Source organism: Manis pentadactyla, chromosome 10 (assembly GCF_030020395.1).
Source record: "Manis pentadactyla isolate mManPen7 chromosome 10, mManPen7.hap1, whole genome shotgun sequence".
In the NCBI taxonomy this organism is placed as follows: Eukaryota; Metazoa; Chordata; class Mammalia; order Pholidota; family Manidae; genus Manis; species Manis pentadactyla.
Genome location: NC_080028.1, coordinates 61304574 through 61325214, shown reverse-complemented (window position 1 = coordinate 61325214; position 20641 = coordinate 61304574). Strand labels below are relative to the sequence as shown.

The following is a 20641-nucleotide window of genomic DNA, read 5'->3' as shown; positions in this document are numbered from 1 at the left end:
AGCTGCTTCCCATGTGTCTTTGGAACATGCATGAGGGACTAAATATTTCCCTAAGTGAAAACAAGACACTGGTATTATAGGCAGAACGATACTTAAGATACGATCTTTGCTGTCAAAGAGCTTCTGTATGTTATGTTTGCCAGAGATGTGTGGTCCCAATGCTACAGACACACATTAATTGTAATGAGAGAGTCCTAGGTACTCTGAAGAGGAAGAAACATATCAAGATGCAGAAATAGGATCTGAAATCCACATTTATTGGGTAGTTACTGGGCACTGGGCATACCAGTTACAAGAGTTAGGATGGGGGAAGGTAAGAATTTAAGAAATTAAATACACAGTAATTTTACCACTCATCTAACTACTAGGGAAGTACAAAATCTGTACAAGTTATACTTTATAATAAAATGCTGATACTTGTTAAAAGGATAAGCTCTACACACAATGTAATAAAAAATTTTTTTGTGTTTAACATCATTGGCATTAATATGGGTGGCACTAATATGGGTGGATAAAATGCCTATACAGCACTCATTCTTATTATACACATATTACTTCACAACAAAGATTGCTTGAAAAGACAAATACTTTGACCCCATTGCTGAGAAATGGTCGACAGTATTAAGTTCCTCTAAGAAACATCAGAGCAGTTGCAGTCCATTTCTTCTTTAAAGTCCACCTTATATTCAGTTTAGCTTACTATCAAGTTCTCTTCAGAACTGTTTATATCTCTTTTGTCTGATCATCTTCTTCGAGTTTTCTGATTTCATTTTTTAAGCAATTAATAGTTTCACGACTTGCTTTTAGTCTCTCCTTAAGCTCTGCAATTTCAAAGCTTGTTTTCTTTTTCGCAGCCTCTAATTTTTCTCTGGTTTTCACTTCAAGTTCTGCAACTAAGGAAAACATTTTTTATTGAACTATTTTTCACATATGTCTAAGATATGTCAGAGTAATAAATAATGGCATTTCATTTTTCAGCTTCCATGATGAAATGTGGACAACTTAAAATATGTAACATTAAACATAAGGAGGTAGGTAAAAAAGTCTGAAGACTTTCTTAAGAGTGAATCTAAAACGTTTTTTACAACTAAGAATGAAATTCTGGCCACTAATATTTTAATTAACAGTTAAAGATTTTAAGACATAAAGTCCTTTTTTTTCTCCATATTCATTTGGAAATAAGAGGACAACAATCCACATTGAGCTAGTAGGGAGAGCTAACCAAATGAAGTATTTTTAAATTTATGTACAGGTAAAACTTACATAAAGAAAATCACACTGGTAAAACAAACCCACCTTTTTTCAAAAAATAACTGTGCAGGTGTGAGGTCCAGCTTCACAGTTTATTAGCTGTGCCACTCTGAATAAGTTAATTATCTCTATGCTTGTTTCCTCATTTCTAAAACAGAGATTAAAACAGCAAACTCCTCATAATATTTGAGAAGATTTTAAGTGAATCAATGTATATAAAGTATATAGAATGCTGTCTGGTACATAAGAAGCCATATTAACCACTATTATGACAGAGGAACATTAAATGTTTAAAACATTCTAGCTGGCTACATAGTAAATTACTGAAGAAAATATACCTCTGCAAAATACGAAGCCTATTGAAATATTCTCCTTGGGCAGTGTAGCATCAATGTTTTACAAAGAAAAATGCCTACTTTCATTCAACATTTCCATCTTGTAGGCATTTCAGGTAATAGCTGCTAGTGACTACTAAAGCACAGTTGTATTTTTGCTAATATAAGATCACTAATTGGAAGCAGCATTGTTTGGTAAGAAAAAAACAAACTTTGAAATGAGACTGAGTTCAAATACAACCTTGGCTTCTTATTACCTAAATGCTGATATCTCTAAGTCTCTCTCAATCTCTTCTTTCTTCATGATATGGTTAAAATTTTCTATTTCTCAGAGGACTTGTGAGGATTAAGTAGTACATGTAAAAATAAGCAATAATGAGTCCTTTTTTGGTTCCCTGCTGATAACTTTTTGTGACACATTTTGTAATACAATTGTTTTATTACCAAAACAAACTATACTTTCTTTGTAATTTTTCATTTTTATTGTAAAAATTGTTTTTGAAAAATACATAGTGCATACGATACAAAATTAAAAGGCCAAGAAAGTATAGATAATGAATAAAAATGTCTCCTTCCACCCCTGCCCACCAACCAGGGCTTCTTCCCAAAGACAATCACTGTTAGGTTTTTGGTATCTTTCTAGAAATAATCTCTTCATAGACAAGTGTATGCCTAAGTGTGATTCTTCTTCTTGCCCCCAAGTGGTATCATACTATCCACATTAATCTGTACCTTGCTGTTTCACTTAACGTTGTATCTAAAAGCTCATTACACATTAAAGATGTCTCATTTTCTAATGGCTGCAGAGGACCTCACTGAATGGATTATTACTCTGTACCCTTTGATGTACATTTGGAGCATTTCCATTTTTTTCTATTACAAATGTTATAATGTGTAAGCTGTGCATGATCATTTTGGTATACTTATAGGATAATCAGTATACTTGTAGGATAAATTAAGGTAAGTATAATTGTTAGGTTGAAGGACGTGACGTACTTGTAATTTTGGAAGAATGCCAAGAAAAGTAGAGAAATTAGGGGTAGTATGTGAAGCTGACACACAGCTGCTTCCCATGTGTCTTTGGAACATGCATGAGGGACTAAATATTTCCCTAAGTGAAAACAAGACACTGGTATTATAGGCAGAACGATACTTAAGATACGATCTTAAGTTAGAGGTTCCATTAATTTATAATCCCAGTAGTACTGTATGTCTTTTTTCCTACTGTATCAACTTTTTGCTCTTCATCAGCATGAAAGGTGAAAAATGATATTTCAGAGTAGTTTTAATTCACATTTCTCTTATTACTAACTGAGGCTGATTCACCTTTGTATATGTTTAGGAGACATTTCTCCCTTTTTATGAATTGTCTTTTTCTTTGCTCATTTTTTTCTATTAGGTTATTGGCTTTTAAAAAAATTGTTTTGGAGGTGTAGTTGACATACTAGGTTCAGGGGTAAAACATAATGATTCATATTTGTATATATTGCAAAATGATCACAATAAGTCTAGGTAACATCTGTCACCACACATAGTCACAAAATAGTATTTTTCTTGTGGTGAGAATTTTAAGATCAATTCTCTTAGCAACTTTTAAATATATAACACAGAATTATTAACTACAGTCATCACACAGTACCTTATATCCCCATGCCTTATTTACTTTATAACTGCAAGTTTGTGCCTTTTGACTTTCCTCACCCATTTCACCAACTCCCTAACACTCCACCTCTGGGAACCACCAATCTGTTCTCTGTATCTAGGGGCTTGTTTTTGTTCTTGTTTTTACTTAATACTGCACATTTAAATGAGATCATCTGGCATTTGTCTTTCCCTGTCTGACTTATTTCACTTGGCATAATGCCCTCAGGTCCATCCATGTTGCTGCAAATGGCAAGATTTCCTTCTTTTTTATAAAGAAATCATATATATTCCATATTCCATATATACACACACATTTTCTTTATCCATTCACCCATTCGTGAACACTTCGGCTGTTTTCATACATTGGCTACTGTAGATAATGCTGCAATGAACATAGGGTTGCACATGTCTTTCTGAGTAAGTGCTATCATTTCCTTCAGATAAACACCCATAAGTGGAATTGCTGGATCACATGGTAATTCTACTTTTAATTTTTTTGAGGAGCCTCCATACTGTTTTCCATTTACATTCCTACCAACAATGCACAGGGCTTCCTTTTCTCCACATCCTCACCTATTTCTTATCTTTTTGATAATAGCCACTCTGACAGGTGTGAGGTGGTATCTCACTGTGGTTATGATTTGTGTTTCAATTATGATCAGTGATATTGAGGACCTTTTCCTGAACCTGCTACCCATCTGGTATGTCTTCTTTGGAAAAATGTCTGTTCAGGTCTTTTGCCCACTTAATTGGATTGTTTACCTTTTTGGCTATTAAGTCATATATAATATATATATATGTATATATATATATATATCAGATATATAATTTGAAAATATTTTCCCCTGTTCAGTAGATCACCTTTTGATTTTGTTGATAGTTTCCTTCATTGGGAGGAAGCTTTTAGCTACTGGTCACTGGCCTTTCTTACTGATGTGTAGGAGCTCTCTATATATTAATCACCCTTGTGATATGAATACAGTATTTTTTCATGGCTTATCTGTATTTAGATTTTGTTTATAGTGGTTTTTACAATGCAGAAATCTTTATTCCCTTGCTCCCTCTCAGTCCATGTCAATTAAAGAACGTATACTGAGTGAAAAGCACTTTGTTAAATGCTGGGGTCAGAGTCAGGAGACAGACAAGAAAGAAAATGTACAAATACTACAACTATGAGAGCTGATTAGATTCATACCAAGGTGAATATTAAGGCAGACGTCTTGTCAGTAGCAAAATCTGAACTGAGTTCTAAAGAATGAGAAAGGAATCAGGTAGATGAAGTAGACCTAGCAGGCCCTAGAAACAACACATATACATTTGGGAAACAATCAAGAGTCCTGTATGACTGTAACAGGCAGTTTTAAATCTAGTCAGGAAGATCTGACTTAATTCATTTGTCAGAAGGACAACATTCACTGGACATATAGACACTTATTGTTTGATTTAGTCATTACATATTATTTTTGAAAAATAGTTAAGACTGCAAAGGGCATGATACATCTGGAAGAAGACCTGGGTTAATTAACAATGAGGACTTAAGGGAAAACATTTTAAAACTTCTTTTATCATGTTCCAGGTTTCTGCTTCCTATATTAAATGATTATGTAAGAAAGAGCATTTTCAGTTTTAAATTTCCAAATGAAGTCTAAATTTACAGCAAAGCAATCCAAAGAAGAATTAGTATATTTGCAGAGTCAATACTAACTTACAGGTTAAAAGCACTGACTATAAGGTTTTAAAAAAAAGAGATAGAACAGCTTATAGCTTAAGAGCAAGGACTCTGGATTTAAATCCTGGCTCTGCTGGGTGACTTGGGGCAACTTAATCAAATCTCTCTATGCTCTAGGGTCTTCACATAAAATGGGGCTAACAGCAGTACCTTCCTCCTAGGGCAGTTAAGGGTATTCACTAAGTTAGAAAATGTAAAGCGCTTGTCTAGTACACAGTAAGCTCTCACTAAGTGCCCCCCATCATTTTAGTTATTCCTCATAGAAGCAGTTACTACCATTAAAAGCTAGATCATTAGTGCTTAAGTGAATTTCCACGAGTTTACTAGCATATAAGTATCTTTACAAACTTTTAATATGCTTCATACTGATCAACCTCTTTCCTGAAAACTACTCCATCTAAAAATACTAATATTTTCAGAGCCTAAGTTCTGAGAACTGGGTGGGATAAAGTCCTGGCTCAACCACTAACTAGCTGGGTTAACCTGGGCATGTTTCTTAATCTCTTTGTGCCTCAGTTTCCTTTTCTAGTGGACTACCCATTAAAGTTACTGTAGATTTAAATGATTGTTTATACATGTACAGATTTAGAAGAGTATAAATAATAAGCACTCAGTATATCTGATATTTTATTGGCAAATATTAAGTATAATGCCCTCAAATTGGTAAAGGTATATACATATCTTTTTTAGTCCTTTGAATAATGGTCCTACATTGCTTTCCTAAAAGGCTAAAACAATTTATATTCACACAAACAATTCATGAGAATGAAAGGTTCACCACATCTTTAGTAGGTGCAACTATTTAAAGACTCCTTCCTTTGCTGATTTGATACAAATCATTGTGTCACCCATTACTGTTTGGCTTGCATTTTAAAAATAACCAGTAGGGTTAAACATTTTCCCATTTTTATTTACTACTCATCTCTTTTATCTGTCTGTCCATGTCTTTTATCCCTTTATCAATTGAAATTTAAAATTCTTTCATATTTATCTATTTTAGGGCTTTAAAGATATTAATCCTTTGCCATATTTTCCACAAATTAATTTTTCTTCTTTGTCCTTTTGGAATGCCAAAGTTAAATATGTTTTACAAAATCAAGTTTCTCTCTTTTAATGTGATTTCTTCTAACACCTCAAATTTAGAATGGCTTCCCTTGACAGAACAATCTTATCTCTAATTTTTTTTTGGCAACAGGTTGACTGACTTGAAAAAAACTTTATCTTTAATTAAACTGGAATTTGTTTTGGTAAATGCTATGATGCAATGATCAAAATTAAGTTTTCCTCCTAAAAGCTTATCAATTATGCCAATACCATTTATAGAATTATCTTTCTTTCCTATTGATTTGATACTATTAAGAAAATAAACTGACGGTGATACAAAACATGTAATTTACTGATAAAAACTTCCCAAAGTTATATAGCTCCATATAGCCAAATAGAATGGCCTTTTTATAAAACACATTATTTGTATCTACTTATTATATATAAATGAATGATACTAGTTTTACTGAAACCACAAAAGTGTGGGCACTTGAATTATAAAAGAGAATGAATTGGGTACATTTCATGGTATGGGAGGAAGAGAAAAGATCTATAATGGAGAGGAAATGACTGAAACCAAGTTAAAACAGCATTATTAGTAATGTTTTTACTTTTCCAAAGTGATCATATACGTATCTGTTTTATGTTCATAACAAAACAGGCCAGGTAAATATTTTTACAAATGTAGAAAGTGAAGCATACAGATTTTAAATGAGTGTGATTTTAAACTTTACATCACTACCAAGTATCAACATTATTCAGACTTTTTAAAACTCTTAGTCATGGGTTTCATGAAAACACAAACAGAACAGTACTATGACCATTAAACAGCCACCTCCACTTCTCCCCTGCATTCTCATCCTCCACACCGTCTATTACTGGATCATTTCTTTCAGCCTACAAATATAGTAGTTTATTTCCTCTGAATACTACTCTCTTGACCCCATATCCTACTTCTGCTACGCCTTCAAGGATTACTGCTTCCCTTTTCAGCCAAGCTCCAAAACAGAGTTGTCCGTGGTGCTCCTCTCATCTCATTATCTCTTGATCCACTCCAATGATCTCCTGTCCTTACTATTCTCCTTCAACTGCTCTTGTTAAGGTTACCAAGGACCTTCACCTTGCTGTAGCTCGTATCCCGGCTCTCATCTTACCTGACCGATTAGCAGTACTGGACACACCTAATGACTTTCTTGATATACTTCCACATGGCTTTAGGACATCACAGGCACCTAGGTTTTCTGTATCCATACTCACTGTCCTTTCTTCGCTTTCTTTGCTGGTCATCTTAATCTCTAAATGTTGGTGTGTCCAGGGCTCAGTCTTTAGATCTCTGTTCTATTTTCACTCACTCCTTTGACGGTACAATTTGGTCTCACAATTTATAAGCCCATCTGCATGTTAACTTCCAAATGTGTATTTTTAGCCTAGACCCCTCCTCGAATACTAGACTTTTGGGCACAATTCTCTTTCCAACAACATCTCCACTTAGATGTCTTGCAGGCATCCCACACCCAACATGTCTAAAATTGTACTATTGATCTTTCTCCAAACACCTGCCCATCTCAGAATTCCCCATCACTATGAAAAGCAATGATAGTTTTCTTTGGTTACTCAGACCCCACACCCTAAGAGCCATTCTTTGTTCATTTCCTCTCCTGTTTTACTATTCAAACCATCAGGAAATCCTACTGCACTTATTTTCAAAACAGATCCAGAATCTGACCCTTTCTCATCACCTCTATTGCTATCACTCTGGCATCACCCACCTTTCTTTCTTACCTGGATTTCTGCACCTGCCTCCCAACTATTGTCTCTGCTTATTCTACCCTTTCTGCTTTACATTCTATTCTCAACAGCAGCCAGCAGAGTGGATCTTTTTTAAATGTTAGTCTTACAATAATGTCACTCTTCTGCTCAAAACCCACAAGTGAGTCCACATCTCTGTTTAATAATCAACTCAGAAGTCTGTAATACGACCTGGTGTGCTACTAACTTCTCTGGCCTCAGCTCCATTCCTTGCTCCCTCTGCTCCAGTCACAATGGCCTTCTTGCCTCCTTAGATATGCCAGGCATGCTCTGGCCCCAGGGCTCTTGCCCTTGGTGCTCCCCTACAGGTAACATTCTTCCCTCAGCCACGTGGCTCACTTCCTTACTCCTTTAGGTATTTCCTCAAATGCCAAATCTCAGGAAGCATTCTCTGACCTGATATTTAAAACTCCAACTACCTCCTCCCACCAAAGGCACTCCCTCCCCTGCTTTCTTTTTCCCATACCACCCAACCACAACCTTGTTCTATTTATTTAGTATCTGCCTTTCTCCCACTAGAACATAAGCTCCATAAGGGCCAGGCCTTTTGTCTGGTCTGGACACTGCTCTATCTTCAGAATCTACAACGCCTGTCATATAACTTGTGCTTAATATATACTCTAAGCCAATGAATCAAAGATCACAGGAACAACTGAATGGTGACATAAATGTTATCACAGGGATAGCAAATAGGTTTCCTCTTCAATGCCAACTGCAAATGATTGGCAATAGGTGCATTTAGTGATATGCAGGGGATTCTGAAGCCATGTCAGCTAACAGGGAAATACAACATGACTGATATCAATGTGTATTTTAGTATTCACACTCCAGCATTAATCTGAAACTATGTAAACATGATAGATTTTTTAAAAAGAGAGATGAACTTGTTTACAGCACAGTATCCCCCCTTACCAACTGGGGCTATGTCCCAAGACACCCAGTGGATGCCTGAGCCCATGGAATAGTACCAAACCCTATATATATTATATTATTCCTACACATACAAACCTATGATAAAGTTTAATTTATAAATTAGGCACACTTAGAGATTAACAACAATAATAAAGTATAACAATCATAACAACGTACATGCAGTAGAAGTTATGTGAATGTGGCCTCTCTCTCAAAATATCTTACTGTGGTGTACTCACTCACCCGTCATTGTGTGATGATGTGAGATGAGAAATGCCTATTGATGAGATGTAAGGTGAATGATGTGGGCATCATGATGGCATTTAGGCTACTTTTGACCTCCTGAGATTTGTCGGAGGAAGATTAGCTGTAACTAAACCTTTAGAAAGTAAACTATATTCTGCAAGGTTCTTTACACAGATTTGATTAGCAAAGACTAGAAAACAAAATGATTGACAGGTTAAGTCAGATTAGTGAAAAGCTATGCTTAAGTATACTTAGGGAACATAATTAGGCATTTTAGAGACTGTGAGAGGCTTATCTTTCACCTTTTTGAAAGTAGGCCTACTTTGGGAACACTTTAAAACATTCTTCGTACATGTGTACTGTAATACATACTTTATTTTTTAACTCCTAAAAAAATTTACCTAAATAAATCACTTGGAAAAAAATCAGCAGTCATTAACTGTATAATCCCTTCACCATTACAGAATACATTATTCTCCAAGATTATGAACTCATGGCACTTACATTCAGTTTCATGCTTATAGGCTCCTAAAGTTAGCTGACGAGATGTTGTTAGTAATTGTTGCATCATTGCTGTTGGGTCTTGAAATATCTAATGGGATAGATTGAAAAAAAGCCCTGTAATGTCAAAGTTCTACAATTCAACATGCTTTGAAAACTTCCATTATAAAATCTTACCATTTCATCATAGAACTCTGAAACCACTGTTTTTTTCCCCAGCATTGCATTGGTATCTGACTGAAATAGCTTTAATAAATGATACAGGGTTACCTGTGAAACAAAACCAGATGTCACATCCATGCAATGTTTTCATCATCACTGTGAGACACTGACATTTCTGTAACTGAATTAGTGGCTGAAATTAGTTAACACATCAAATTCAGTATCTTAACTACAACTTATTGTGGCAAAGCACCCAAGTTCTCTGTACTTCTATTTTCCTATTACATATTAACATTCATCCACATCTACTAAACATGTTTGAAGAGGATACATAAGGATCTGCTACAAAGCCTCTCTAGAGAGTGACTGTATATAAAAATAATACAAGATACAGCGATGGAAATTAAACTGGGAAATCACTAAGATTTACACAAGTATAAATAATTAGAGTAACTGTGAGTTATTCTGTGAAGACTAAAATTTACAAATTTATTGTGGGGGGAAAAGACCTGATACTTTCAAAAGGAATGATCAATACTAAGATGCTCAGTGATGGCAACATCATTTCTTTGGTGATTTATAAGATTATTACAGAAATAACATAGTAAACAAACAAAAAGTTAGTGATGTTACTTTGGCAAGAGCAATGTTGTCTTCAAAATATTTAAAAATAGGTGCATCAAAGGAAACGCTTTGCAGCATAAAGTGTGATGACTTGAGCAAAATAAAACCTAGCTGGCAAAACATCAGTTGAAGAAGTTGTAGAAACCAAGTCAGAGGCCTCAAAGAATTTTCCAAAAAGTAAAGCTAAAATCATTACAAGGAGCATGCATCATATGCCATATTTAAAGAAGATAATTTGACAAATTGCTGGAATAGGCAGAAAGCAGACGAGACTATACAGATGGATAAATTCTATTAAAGAAATCCATACCCTCAAAACTCAGGGAGAAAACTGCATCAGAGGTGGGAGCCAGAGCTCCCAGTGGAGACCAAGAGAGCTCCAAGCTCAGAGTTGGCAGGTACAGAAATCAAGAATGCTGTGGGGTGGCTGAGCATGTTAATCTCCCTTTCTTCTTCACTCACAGAGCAGAGAGCATTCATACCCACGGAAGCTAGAATTTTCCACCCCAAAAAATCAAGTATGAGGTAAAAATAAAGAATTTTCCAGGAGCAATGCTTATCTCTCAGGCATCCTTTCTGAAGAAATTCCTCCAGCAAAAGGAAAAAAGAAACCTATAGTAAGATTCAAAGAAAAAGGATCATCTACCATCATTAGGCGCTGACAGACACTATCTAAAATTGAAAAATCCAGACTTAGAGATTTAAATATATGAGATGCATGAGAGTAATTTCTAGAGGAACTAAAAACAGTTAACAGTTGTTTTCCTGGGGAAGGGACCAGAGATGGGGAAAAGATGACATTATGGGTTGAATTGTGTCCCCTTAAAAGATACGTTGGAATCCTAACCCTTAGGATCTATTCAATAAATTAATCACTGCAGAAGTGCAAAAGATCATATTTTCTTACTTTTCCAAGAGTGGACATTGAGAGCTGCCTCATAATAAGGATACAAGATACAACGATTTCTTTCAGAGATGTAATTTTCCATTTGGAGGCAAGAGAGATGACAAATGAGGAGACATATAAGGCAGCACATTATCAAAATAAAAATGAATTTAAAACAACCATTCAAAGTTAAAAGGAACTTCTGTTCTAGTAACATTACCAACTTCTCTTCCTCCTTATCTCTCACCATCTGTTGAATTCTGTGCTCTATTCTCCCCAACAGAGCATTTTCATTAAGGACAGGAGCAGTATCTCATCTTTGTATCCTACCCCTTAACAGTATCTTGCAAATCACAGATATTTAATAATTTCTTGCCAAACAGAACATAATGTCTGTGAGTATTCTGGAGGGACAAGAATCGCAGGAGACCTGGAAACCTTACCACCTGGAAAATGAGCAACAGATGTTTATCCAGGAGAAAAGAAAACTAATTTATGAATAGTTACCAGTAAAAAGTTCAAGGGGGCCTAACATAAAGTAGAGATTTCCTTAAATTAGAACTACCCCAAACCTGAATATGATATTTCACTTAATGACAGAAATCACTATTCTCTGTAGTGGAAATATAAGGCCCAAATTAGATTCTCATTTGAAAGACTGCCTAAAGGAACACCTATGTAGGAAGACTATAGAATGTGTCTACTGAACTGAAATCTGACTGCACACCCAAATCCCGTAGGGTGCTGGCCCCTGTCCAAATCTACCGAATCAGGATCTCCAGACACTGGGCCTTAGGAGTTTGAGTTTTTGAAAAATACCTAGGGTATTTCTGATGCAGCCAGTTAGGAACTAATTCTCTGAACCACTGGCCCAGGTGATATTGGATTCCTTTAAAAGCACATACAGTTTTAAAATGTATTCTGATAATTAGAGTGTAAATGTTCTGCGCTAAGGAATGAGCTGAGCCTATTAAGATGAAAATTAACGGTGATGAATGGTAAAGCCCTGAAGCTGGCATTAAACACCAGCTACACAAATGTGGAATGAGAGCCTTAACTGAGTGGGGCCCTGTAGGTTTAAAAATAAAACAGGCTCAACAAATTTGACTGGATCTATACTGTTGGAACTCAACCAAGAATTAGGAGAAGTGCAAATTGTAGCACTCCAAAATCTTACAACCACAGACTATTTACTGTTAAAAGAACATATGGGATGTGAACAGACCCCAGGAATGGGTTGATTTAATTTATCTGAATTCTCTCAGACTGTTCAAGTTCAGTTGGACAATATCCACCATATCATAGGTAAGTTTTCACAAATGCCTAAGGTGCCTAACTGGTTTTCTTGGTGTCACTGGAGATGGCTGGTAATTACAGGTATGCTTTGGTTATGTAACTATACTCCTATTATGTTAATGTGTGTGCACAATTTAATTAGTAGTTTAAAACCTATCCATGCTGAAGTTACTCTACAAGAAGATATGTCAAAGAAATAATCAATCTTCCCAGGTTTTCTTCTGCCTGCTACTTCTATAGCTTTTCTTCTTCCTACCTAATTACAACCTTTAAATAGAACTCATGCCACATGTCGAATTTACGGAGTATCATAATTCTTCCAAGTGGTAAAGACACCTCAAGACAAATGCTGGGCATAGAAGCCACAGGGCATAAATATGCAAAGAAGTAAAAAGCTAACCTTTTCAAACAATAAGGCTTCTCTCTCACTTACCAACTTTACATTTCCCTGTATGGCCCCGGAAGATGACTGGTTAGCCAGAGACGGGAAAGATTCCTCAAGGGAGGAACAACCTAAGACAGGCACAGGCGCAGGGGGCCATCAGGTGAGAAAATGGGGATCAGCAGAGGTGAGGCTTAGAACCTCCCCCCTCATGTTCTGAGAGAAATATTCTGCATACATGGATGTTTTATTGCCCTTGTCTAGCTCGGATTAACACATAGTCTACAGGCACACACCTGATCATCTACATTTGCTCTCTTACAACACTAAACTCTGTTTTCTACCTTTATCTCTTATCTACCTACCACTTCAGCATTTTATTAAAAATAATAATAATAAAGAGAGAAATGTGGTATCCACATATAAATCAAGTTTAAAAATCAAATGAATATTCATATTTGAACTGTTTATAGTTCATAATGCATGAACAAAACCGAAAGCTTCTGTGATGACTGCCCTTGCACTGTTCACCATGTAACTTATTCACTATGTAAGAATTTGTACTCCATGTAAGAACTTGTTCGTTATGTATCAGAAGATTGGAGACTGATGAAAATTAGGCTTGGGGTGGATTAATGATTGTGCATTGAGTATTGACCCCCCTATACAGAATTTTATTGTTGTTAACAACCATTTGATCAATAAATATGAGAGATGCCCTCACAAAAAATATATATATATATATATATATATATATAAACACACTTCCAATTGTAAAATAAATAAGTAACCGGGATGTAATGTATAGCATAAGGAATATAGTCAAAATATTGTAACAACTTGGTATGGTGATAGCTGGTACCTAGAATTATCATGTATATAAATGTTGAATCACTGTGTTGTATACCTGAAACTAATGTAATACTGTGTGTCAACTACCCTTCAATAAAAAAAAAAAGAAAAGTAAAAAAATAAAAAATAAAAATAAATAAATAAAACAGGCTCAGTGGTTTTAGTCAAAAGAAAGAGTAATGGAAAGACTATATGGTGTGAATACAAATGTTTGGTTGAAAAACTAGCTCTGCCATAATTGATTGTTTCTTTTTGAGCACAGGACTTGATCTCTGAGCCTTAGTATCTTCATGAGGGTATATCAGAACCTCACAAAATAGCCAAGGGATCAAAGTGAAAGCTTTGAGGGAACTTTTACATTAGCAAGCAACAATCTGATAATAAGAAATCAAAAGATGAAAAAGTTAGTGTTTAAAAATAAGGATTCAGCCTGCCATTTGCAGCAACATGGATGGAGCTAGAGGGTATTATGCTCAGTGAAATAAGCCAGGCGGAGAAAGACAAATACCAAATGATTTCACTCATATGTGGAGTATAAAAACAAGGAAAAAACGGAAGGAACAAAACAGCAGCAGAATCACAGAACCCAAGAATGGACTAACAGTTACCAAAGGGAAAGGGACTGAGGAGGATGGGTGGGAAGGGAGGGATGGGGGGGTAAAAAGAAAGGGGGCATTACGATTAGCATGTATAATGTGGGGGGAGGCACGGGGAGGGCTGTGCAACACAGAAAAGACTAGTGACTCTACAGCATCTTACTATGCTGACGGACAGTGACTGTAATGGGGTTTGTGGGGAGGACTTGGTGAAGGGGAGAGTCTAGTAAACATAATGTTCCTCATGTAATTGTAGACCAATGATATGAAAATTAAAAAAAAAAATTAGGATTGATGAATAAAATACAAAGTAAAGCTGCTAGTACTGATCGCAATTTGAGAAAGCAAGAGACTATTTCAAGGGCTTTTAATTATAAAAAATTGATTACTATTATTTCAGACAGTATACAGACTCAACTTATTACTAATAAGCAAATCATACTAATGAATTTTAAATGTTTTTGCTATAGTAATGAAATGATTTTGTTTCTTTCCAATAAATATTCACATTTTATCCCTTCATTCCATACTTGAAAAATAAGTTTTGAAAGGCACTTCATTTAAAAATGAAAAACCTTAACTCATAGCAAGAGTCACCCTGCCATAAGCTTACATAACATCTGAAAAAAAATGTCAACATATAACAAGCTATTCATTAAGTGTTCTTTTATTTTCACAAAAATCTATTTTGTATTTCCAAAGATTCACATTACTTACAGGTCTCTCATTAGGATCAATGAAAAATATTTTGATGATTATTTCAAATTCACCCCATCCTGTTTCAGTAATTTCATATGGAGGCTTAGTAACAACTGAAGTGAGAGAAAAATAAACAAATTGTTAAATACTGATACAGTTTCCTAGCTCTTTTTAAATTTGTATATTATGGATCAAAAAACTGTACTGTACCTCTTAAAGGATTGCCATAGCTTTCATGTAATTTAAATTGGATTTTCTTCACATACGCTGACATATCCTAAAATACACAGGAATTAGTTTTACCGTCCACATATAAAAATTAGGAGGGAAATACACTGAGCATATGTACCCAGTTTTATAAAATATATTTCCCCTCAAATTTTATGGGATCCAATTTTCTAAAAAATAGAGATTGTACCTGGGAGGTTTGTTTTTCATTTTAAACAAAGGAAGCCTGTGCTGAATTTTGTAATTTGAAATATATGGGAATATGCATGTCCTTAATAGACTTGTTTAGCAAATCCTGTTTTTGTATATCTCTAACAGACAATACTCTAACTTAATTTTTATTTTCCCATAAAAAAACAACAGTACACTTCCAATATTTTTTATCAAAATAATCACATAAACCAAAGAAATCTAATAAGCAACACCAAAGAACAAATTATACAAAGCTAAGGTCAACCAAACTAAGCAACCCAAAACTGCTGGGATATAAAACTCCTTTTAATTTTGCTTTGAGGCACAGGAAAATAATCATTAGTTCTGGCACATAAACAGAATTAGCTTTTTCAAACAATTTATTATAGAAAAATAGAAAATGCAAAATAGAGTAAGTAACACTCAGTAGTAATGTTCATTAACCTTTTTACTTGCTCTCAGAAATTTTTTGTGTGTTTATTAGCCACATATTTTTTATTAAAATATTTTTATTATCAACTTTTTTAAAAATTGGGATCATACTGTAACAATACATTAATATCTGCTTCCATCATTTAACTTTTTGGTGATATAATATATCACATACTGAGGACATTTTTTTCTGAGGCAAATTTTCATAAGCATCTTTGAAAACTCTTTTGGGACTACTTTCATTCATTTTTTTCTACAAATGTGAGTGACTACCAATACTGGGTACTAGATGCTATACTGGTAAATAATAATAGAGTCTTGCCCTCAGGATCTTGTAGATTAGGGGCAGACAAGAAAATCAGCATTTCAAGGTAATCTGTGGTATGAGGGCATTAGGTGTAAATCGATAGGAAAGGCAGCAATTTAGTGTTCGGAGATGAACGAAATAGTTCTAAAAAAAAATTCACTTGAACTAAATAACACCTAAGGGAAACATAAAAATGGACTAGGTGGGAAGGAATGAATGAAGAGGTTTATGTGTTCCTTTGAGAAACTGGGAATAATTTAGTATTGGTAGAATATGGGGTATAAGGAAATGACGAGGCAAAAACAGATGAGGGATACGATTGGGAGAGATCATGGCACGCATTCTAAAACATGACAGTTCTAATTTTATCATGTAGGCTACAGGTAGTCAATAAAGGGTTTCTTAATAAAGCTTTATTGAGATATTCACATAGCACACAATTCACCCACTTAAAATATACTTCTCAATGGTTTTTAGTATATTCACACACTTGTACAACTATCACCACAATCAATCTTAGAATGTTTTTATCTCACAAAAAGAAACCCCATACTCACTCCTAAATCCTGCTTCCTCTCACCCACTGGCAACCATTAGCCTATTTTCTATGTCTACAGTTTTGCCTATTCTGGACATTTAAAATTGGAATCATACAATATATGGCCTTTTGTCTGGCTTCCTTCACTTAGTGTTTCTAAACTTCTTCCACATGGCAGTAGCATGCATAAGTGCCTCTTTTTATTGCCTAATAATATTTCATTGTATGGATATACCACTTTTTATTTATTTGTTCAACAGTTCAGAGACTTGGTTTCTACTTTTTGGGCTATTAGGAATAATGCTGCTACAAATATTCATATGCAAGTTTTGTGTTTGGATTTTGAAGAGTTTTAAATAGAGGAACAGTTTATTCATACAGTAAGTATTTGTTGAATACCTACTGTGTACTGGCTGCATACGGGGCATTATAATAGATTCAGCAGCAAAGCAAAATTACCAGAGGCCAGATTGTACAGCAGTTTTGTGTTTCATTTCTGATAGTCTTATTACCAAATTACCACTTAACAAGTATTTACTACTATTCCTGAAATATCTGTGTAAATATTAAGCTAACTTAAGACATGCTGATTGGAAGATGGACTGGTTCATTGCGTAGTTCTTGTTAAGCATAGCTTAATTTTAATTAGAAAATATTTTTGGAAAACTGGTTTCTATTAACAATTATATGAAGATGACAGCTCTCACTCTTTGGGGGTAACATTTCTACAATGGGCCAATTTCAATAATCAGAAAATTACTGTAAGATAACATTAAAATTTATCTTCAAGCAAAACAAACTAAAGCTTCAAAAAGGTTATAGGAAAACAGTGCCTACCTCATTTCTATACGGTTTTACATATACTGTCCACTGATGAGTGTGCCCATCCTCTTCTCTTTTTTTTCCAAAATACCGAGCAACATTACCATAAACTATTGGTTTAACGATAGTAACCCCCTAAAAGAAACATAATTTCAACACCAATTAATATTGTGTCATTACCTAAATAAACAGGACAGCTCTGAAAGCTGGTTTTAAGGAATGGCAGGCAATCTACCTAAAATTTGCTTATAACATGGATCTTTCAACAAATCAATTTCAGACAATCACTCTCCTTTCGTATTAACACAAGTAACTACACAGTAGATTAACTACAGTGCTCCCACTTTGAAAATGTCTATTTAAATCATGTAAATTACTTTGAGAACTTTTTTTAAAGAAACACAAAAGGTTTTTTACTTAAAAATTAAGAAATAAGGTTCTGGAATTAAGATCACCAACTTTGACTTCCATCATCTGAGTTTATGAAAGTGTTTTCCAAAGCACAGTACAAATATTAAAGGCAGTTTAGGAGAGGATTTTAGGTAGGATAAGAACGTTTTTCATTTTATTACTTATGTGTTTATATAGGTATTAGAAAAACCCTAACTGACTAGCAATTCAAAACCACAATTTCCAAAATATTAATGCTTAGGAAGGAATTAAATAAAAACTGATTTAAATAAAAATGTTGAATATTACAGTTGGATTCAGATAATGATAAAGTGGCACTTGGTGACTTGAAGCTTGTTAAATAAACATTGGACGACTGGCCTGTTTGGTACGTTTGTGCTCAGTCCTGAGACGTACATGTTTCTCATCACATCTGGTAAGTGTAAAGGTTCTGAGTGTTGACAGATTATAAGGAAGAGATAACTAATTTCAAGAGGAGGAAATGCTGAATGTTGCACATGAACTTGATACCAATTGTTCATCAGTAAAATGTATCTGAAGATCAAAGAGCAAGATATACCCCATGTGAAAAGTTTACCAATGTGCTCAACAGTAAGAAATGCGGAAAAGCAGTGGACAATGGAAAAGGAGCTGTGGCTGGGTGATTAACAAATAAATCCAATACCTATTGACCTAAAGTTAGCTCAGAATGCACAAGCAGTTTGTAGAACTTCAATATGATCAGTCAGTGCTATTGGCACTTTTTGGCAATCACAGACTGGAGCCTCAGGTTCCATGCTTGAATAAGTAAGTACAAGAACACTGACAAGATGAGTGGATTAACAGATCCTTGTAGCTAGAAACTTGCAGAGTTCTTCAATGATGAAAAGGGGGGCCCATCTGTCAACAGACTCTACCAGTGAAATTTACACTGGAAAAAGATGCCTACAAAACCACAAAACAATCAGCAAGGAGAATTACGTACCTAATTTTAAAGCTTTCATAACTAAGTAACCATTTTTGGTCGAAAAGCATTTGAGAACAACAGGCCTAATCTCAAGTCCTTTTGAACTTAACTTCAAACCTTTAGACACTAACATGATCAAAAGAGAAAAGTCTGTAAATTCTTCTCCAAAATCTAATGTTTTAACTTCTGTTCAGTAATACTTTCCCATTAGTCCAAAACCTTGCCCGACAGCTTGGGCAAAATGTGTACGTGTATGAAGCTTCTGGCAGTATGAATTTTACCTGGCATCCTTTTCCCAGACCATTAAATTTCAATAGCTTTTGAAATTTCCAAACAACTCCCACTTTAAATGTGGTATCAAAGCACTGTCTGATAGCTGTCTACATAGTATAGTTAAAACTATAAGAAAATAATGACTCAGATGAGGACTCAAAAAAAACCTAGATTAAATAGACTGGTGCAAAAGTGGGTAATTTCTTTTTAAAGAAAAGCTTCCTTTCTGTGTCAGTAAAAATCAAGTTTTTTTCAAGTGTTACATCAGGAACCAGTTAGTCCTGCCTTAAAAATTAACGTGCCAGGAGATGTAGGAAAATGGGAGGAAAAGTGTCAAGAGTCAAAAATTATGTTAGGCTCTACGCTTTTATGAAAAACAAAAGCAGCTAACATTTACTGAATGCTCCGTACGGGCCAGCTAGTTCTTTGCATGCCTTGAACTGTGAACACCATGCTTTGTGAACACCATGATCCTGGGGCACCGTTTTTTTAAATTTTCTACACCCCTAGGTACTGTGGGTGAGGCTGCCTTTGTAAGGTCGCTGCGGGGACTGAATCACAGAATCGGGGAAAGCCTTTTGGCGCGTATCAAGTATTTTCTTGAGCCGGCAGAGGGCGAGCATCAAGCCAGGATTTCCCAGCCCCGGAGACGGCTCGCTTCCTAGGCCACAGATTTAGCTCTCCCAGGCCTCCCCCGACGATGGCTGGTTTTTGGCAGGGCTATCAGGGGAGTGCGGACGCGGGCAAGTTGGGGCCCAACGAAACACCGACTTCCCTTCAGGGGCTCTGCCTCGCCCTTAGCCTGGACAACACGGTTTCAGGCCGCGCAGGAGGGCGCGAGAGGGAAACGAGCGCGCTCGCCGCACGCTCGCAGGGCGGAGCCAGGGCGGGGAGCCCTCCCGGGAGGCGGCGCCAGCACTGACCTTCACTCTCCCGCCGGAGTCAGGCCCAAATTCGGCCATTCTCTTGAACATATTGCCCCACAGAAGAAGCCGCCGCCGCCAGGGAAAGAGACCGGGGCCGGCGGGCTCGCCGCTCCCCGCAGAGGCCCGCTGCTCCCGCGCGGGCCCAGGAGGAGGGTTTTGGCCGACGGAGAGCGGGTCAGCGGGGCTCGCGGCGCGGAGGAACCGCCAACGCCCTGCAGTGGGTGGCGTCCCGGAAGCCCATTCAGCCCCGCGCACGCGGATTGAGGAGCGGGAGGGCGGTGGTGACTCTGCGCGCAGGCGCGAGGAGCTGGAGAGCGTATTGCGCCTGCGCCGGGCTGCAGCTCTGCCGGGAGACGGTGGCGAGGGCGGGTCTCGGTTCCCGCGCCCGCTGGGAGTAGGATATCTGCGTTCATCCTGTCGCCCTGTCTGACGGTTTGGCTACGAACGACCAGTAAATTGGCTTTGGGGCCAGTATCTTGTCGTTGCCAAAGCGTTCCGATTCTGAAATCAAGTTCGTTAAATCTACTTGCCCACCCACAGCTTTTCGTTGTCATACAGACCTCCGTGCTCGAAACGCTAAGTGCTTATTTACTCCCTA

The 20641-nt window shown here is 36.4% G+C and overlaps 1 protein-coding gene across 2 annotated transcripts; it reads right to left on the bottom strand.

Annotated features, from left to right (window-relative positions):
- Positions 1–236: 236 nt before the first annotated feature.
- On the bottom strand, positions 237–20418 carry YEATS4 (YEATS domain containing 4). 2 transcript variants are annotated; one of them, XM_036899407.2, is made up of 7 exons: positions 20041–20412; positions 17503–17622; positions 15179–15245; positions 14987–15081; positions 9649–9741; positions 9475–9562; positions 237–893 (listed from the first exon to the last, which is right to left on the bottom strand). In XM_036899407.2, exons 1-7 carry the CDS (start codon positions 20089–20091, stop codon positions 724–726), a joined length of 684 nt encoding a protein of 227 aa, XP_036755302.1. In that variant the 5' UTR covers positions 20092–20412; the 3' UTR covers positions 237–723. The 2 variants fall into 2 exon arrangements, with proteins under 2 accessions (XP_036755302.1, XP_036755303.1); XM_036899408.2 differs by lacking the exon at positions 9649–9741 and having other exon boundaries at positions 20041–20418.
- Positions 20419–20641: the final 223 nt, after the last annotated feature.

Coding starts and splice junctions, on each gene's coding strand:
- YEATS4 (XM_036899407.2), bottom strand. CDS start 20,091: ATGTTCAAGAGAATGGCCGAATTTGGGCCTGACTCCGGCGGGAGAGTG. Junction 9,742..14,986: donor TTGATCCTAATGAGAGACCT/GTAAGTAATGTG, acceptor TTTGTTTCACAG/GTAACCCTGTATCATTTATT. Junction 9,563..9,648: donor CAGAGTTCTATGATGAAATG/GTAAGATTTTAT, acceptor CTATCCCATTAG/ATATTTCAAGACCCAACAGC.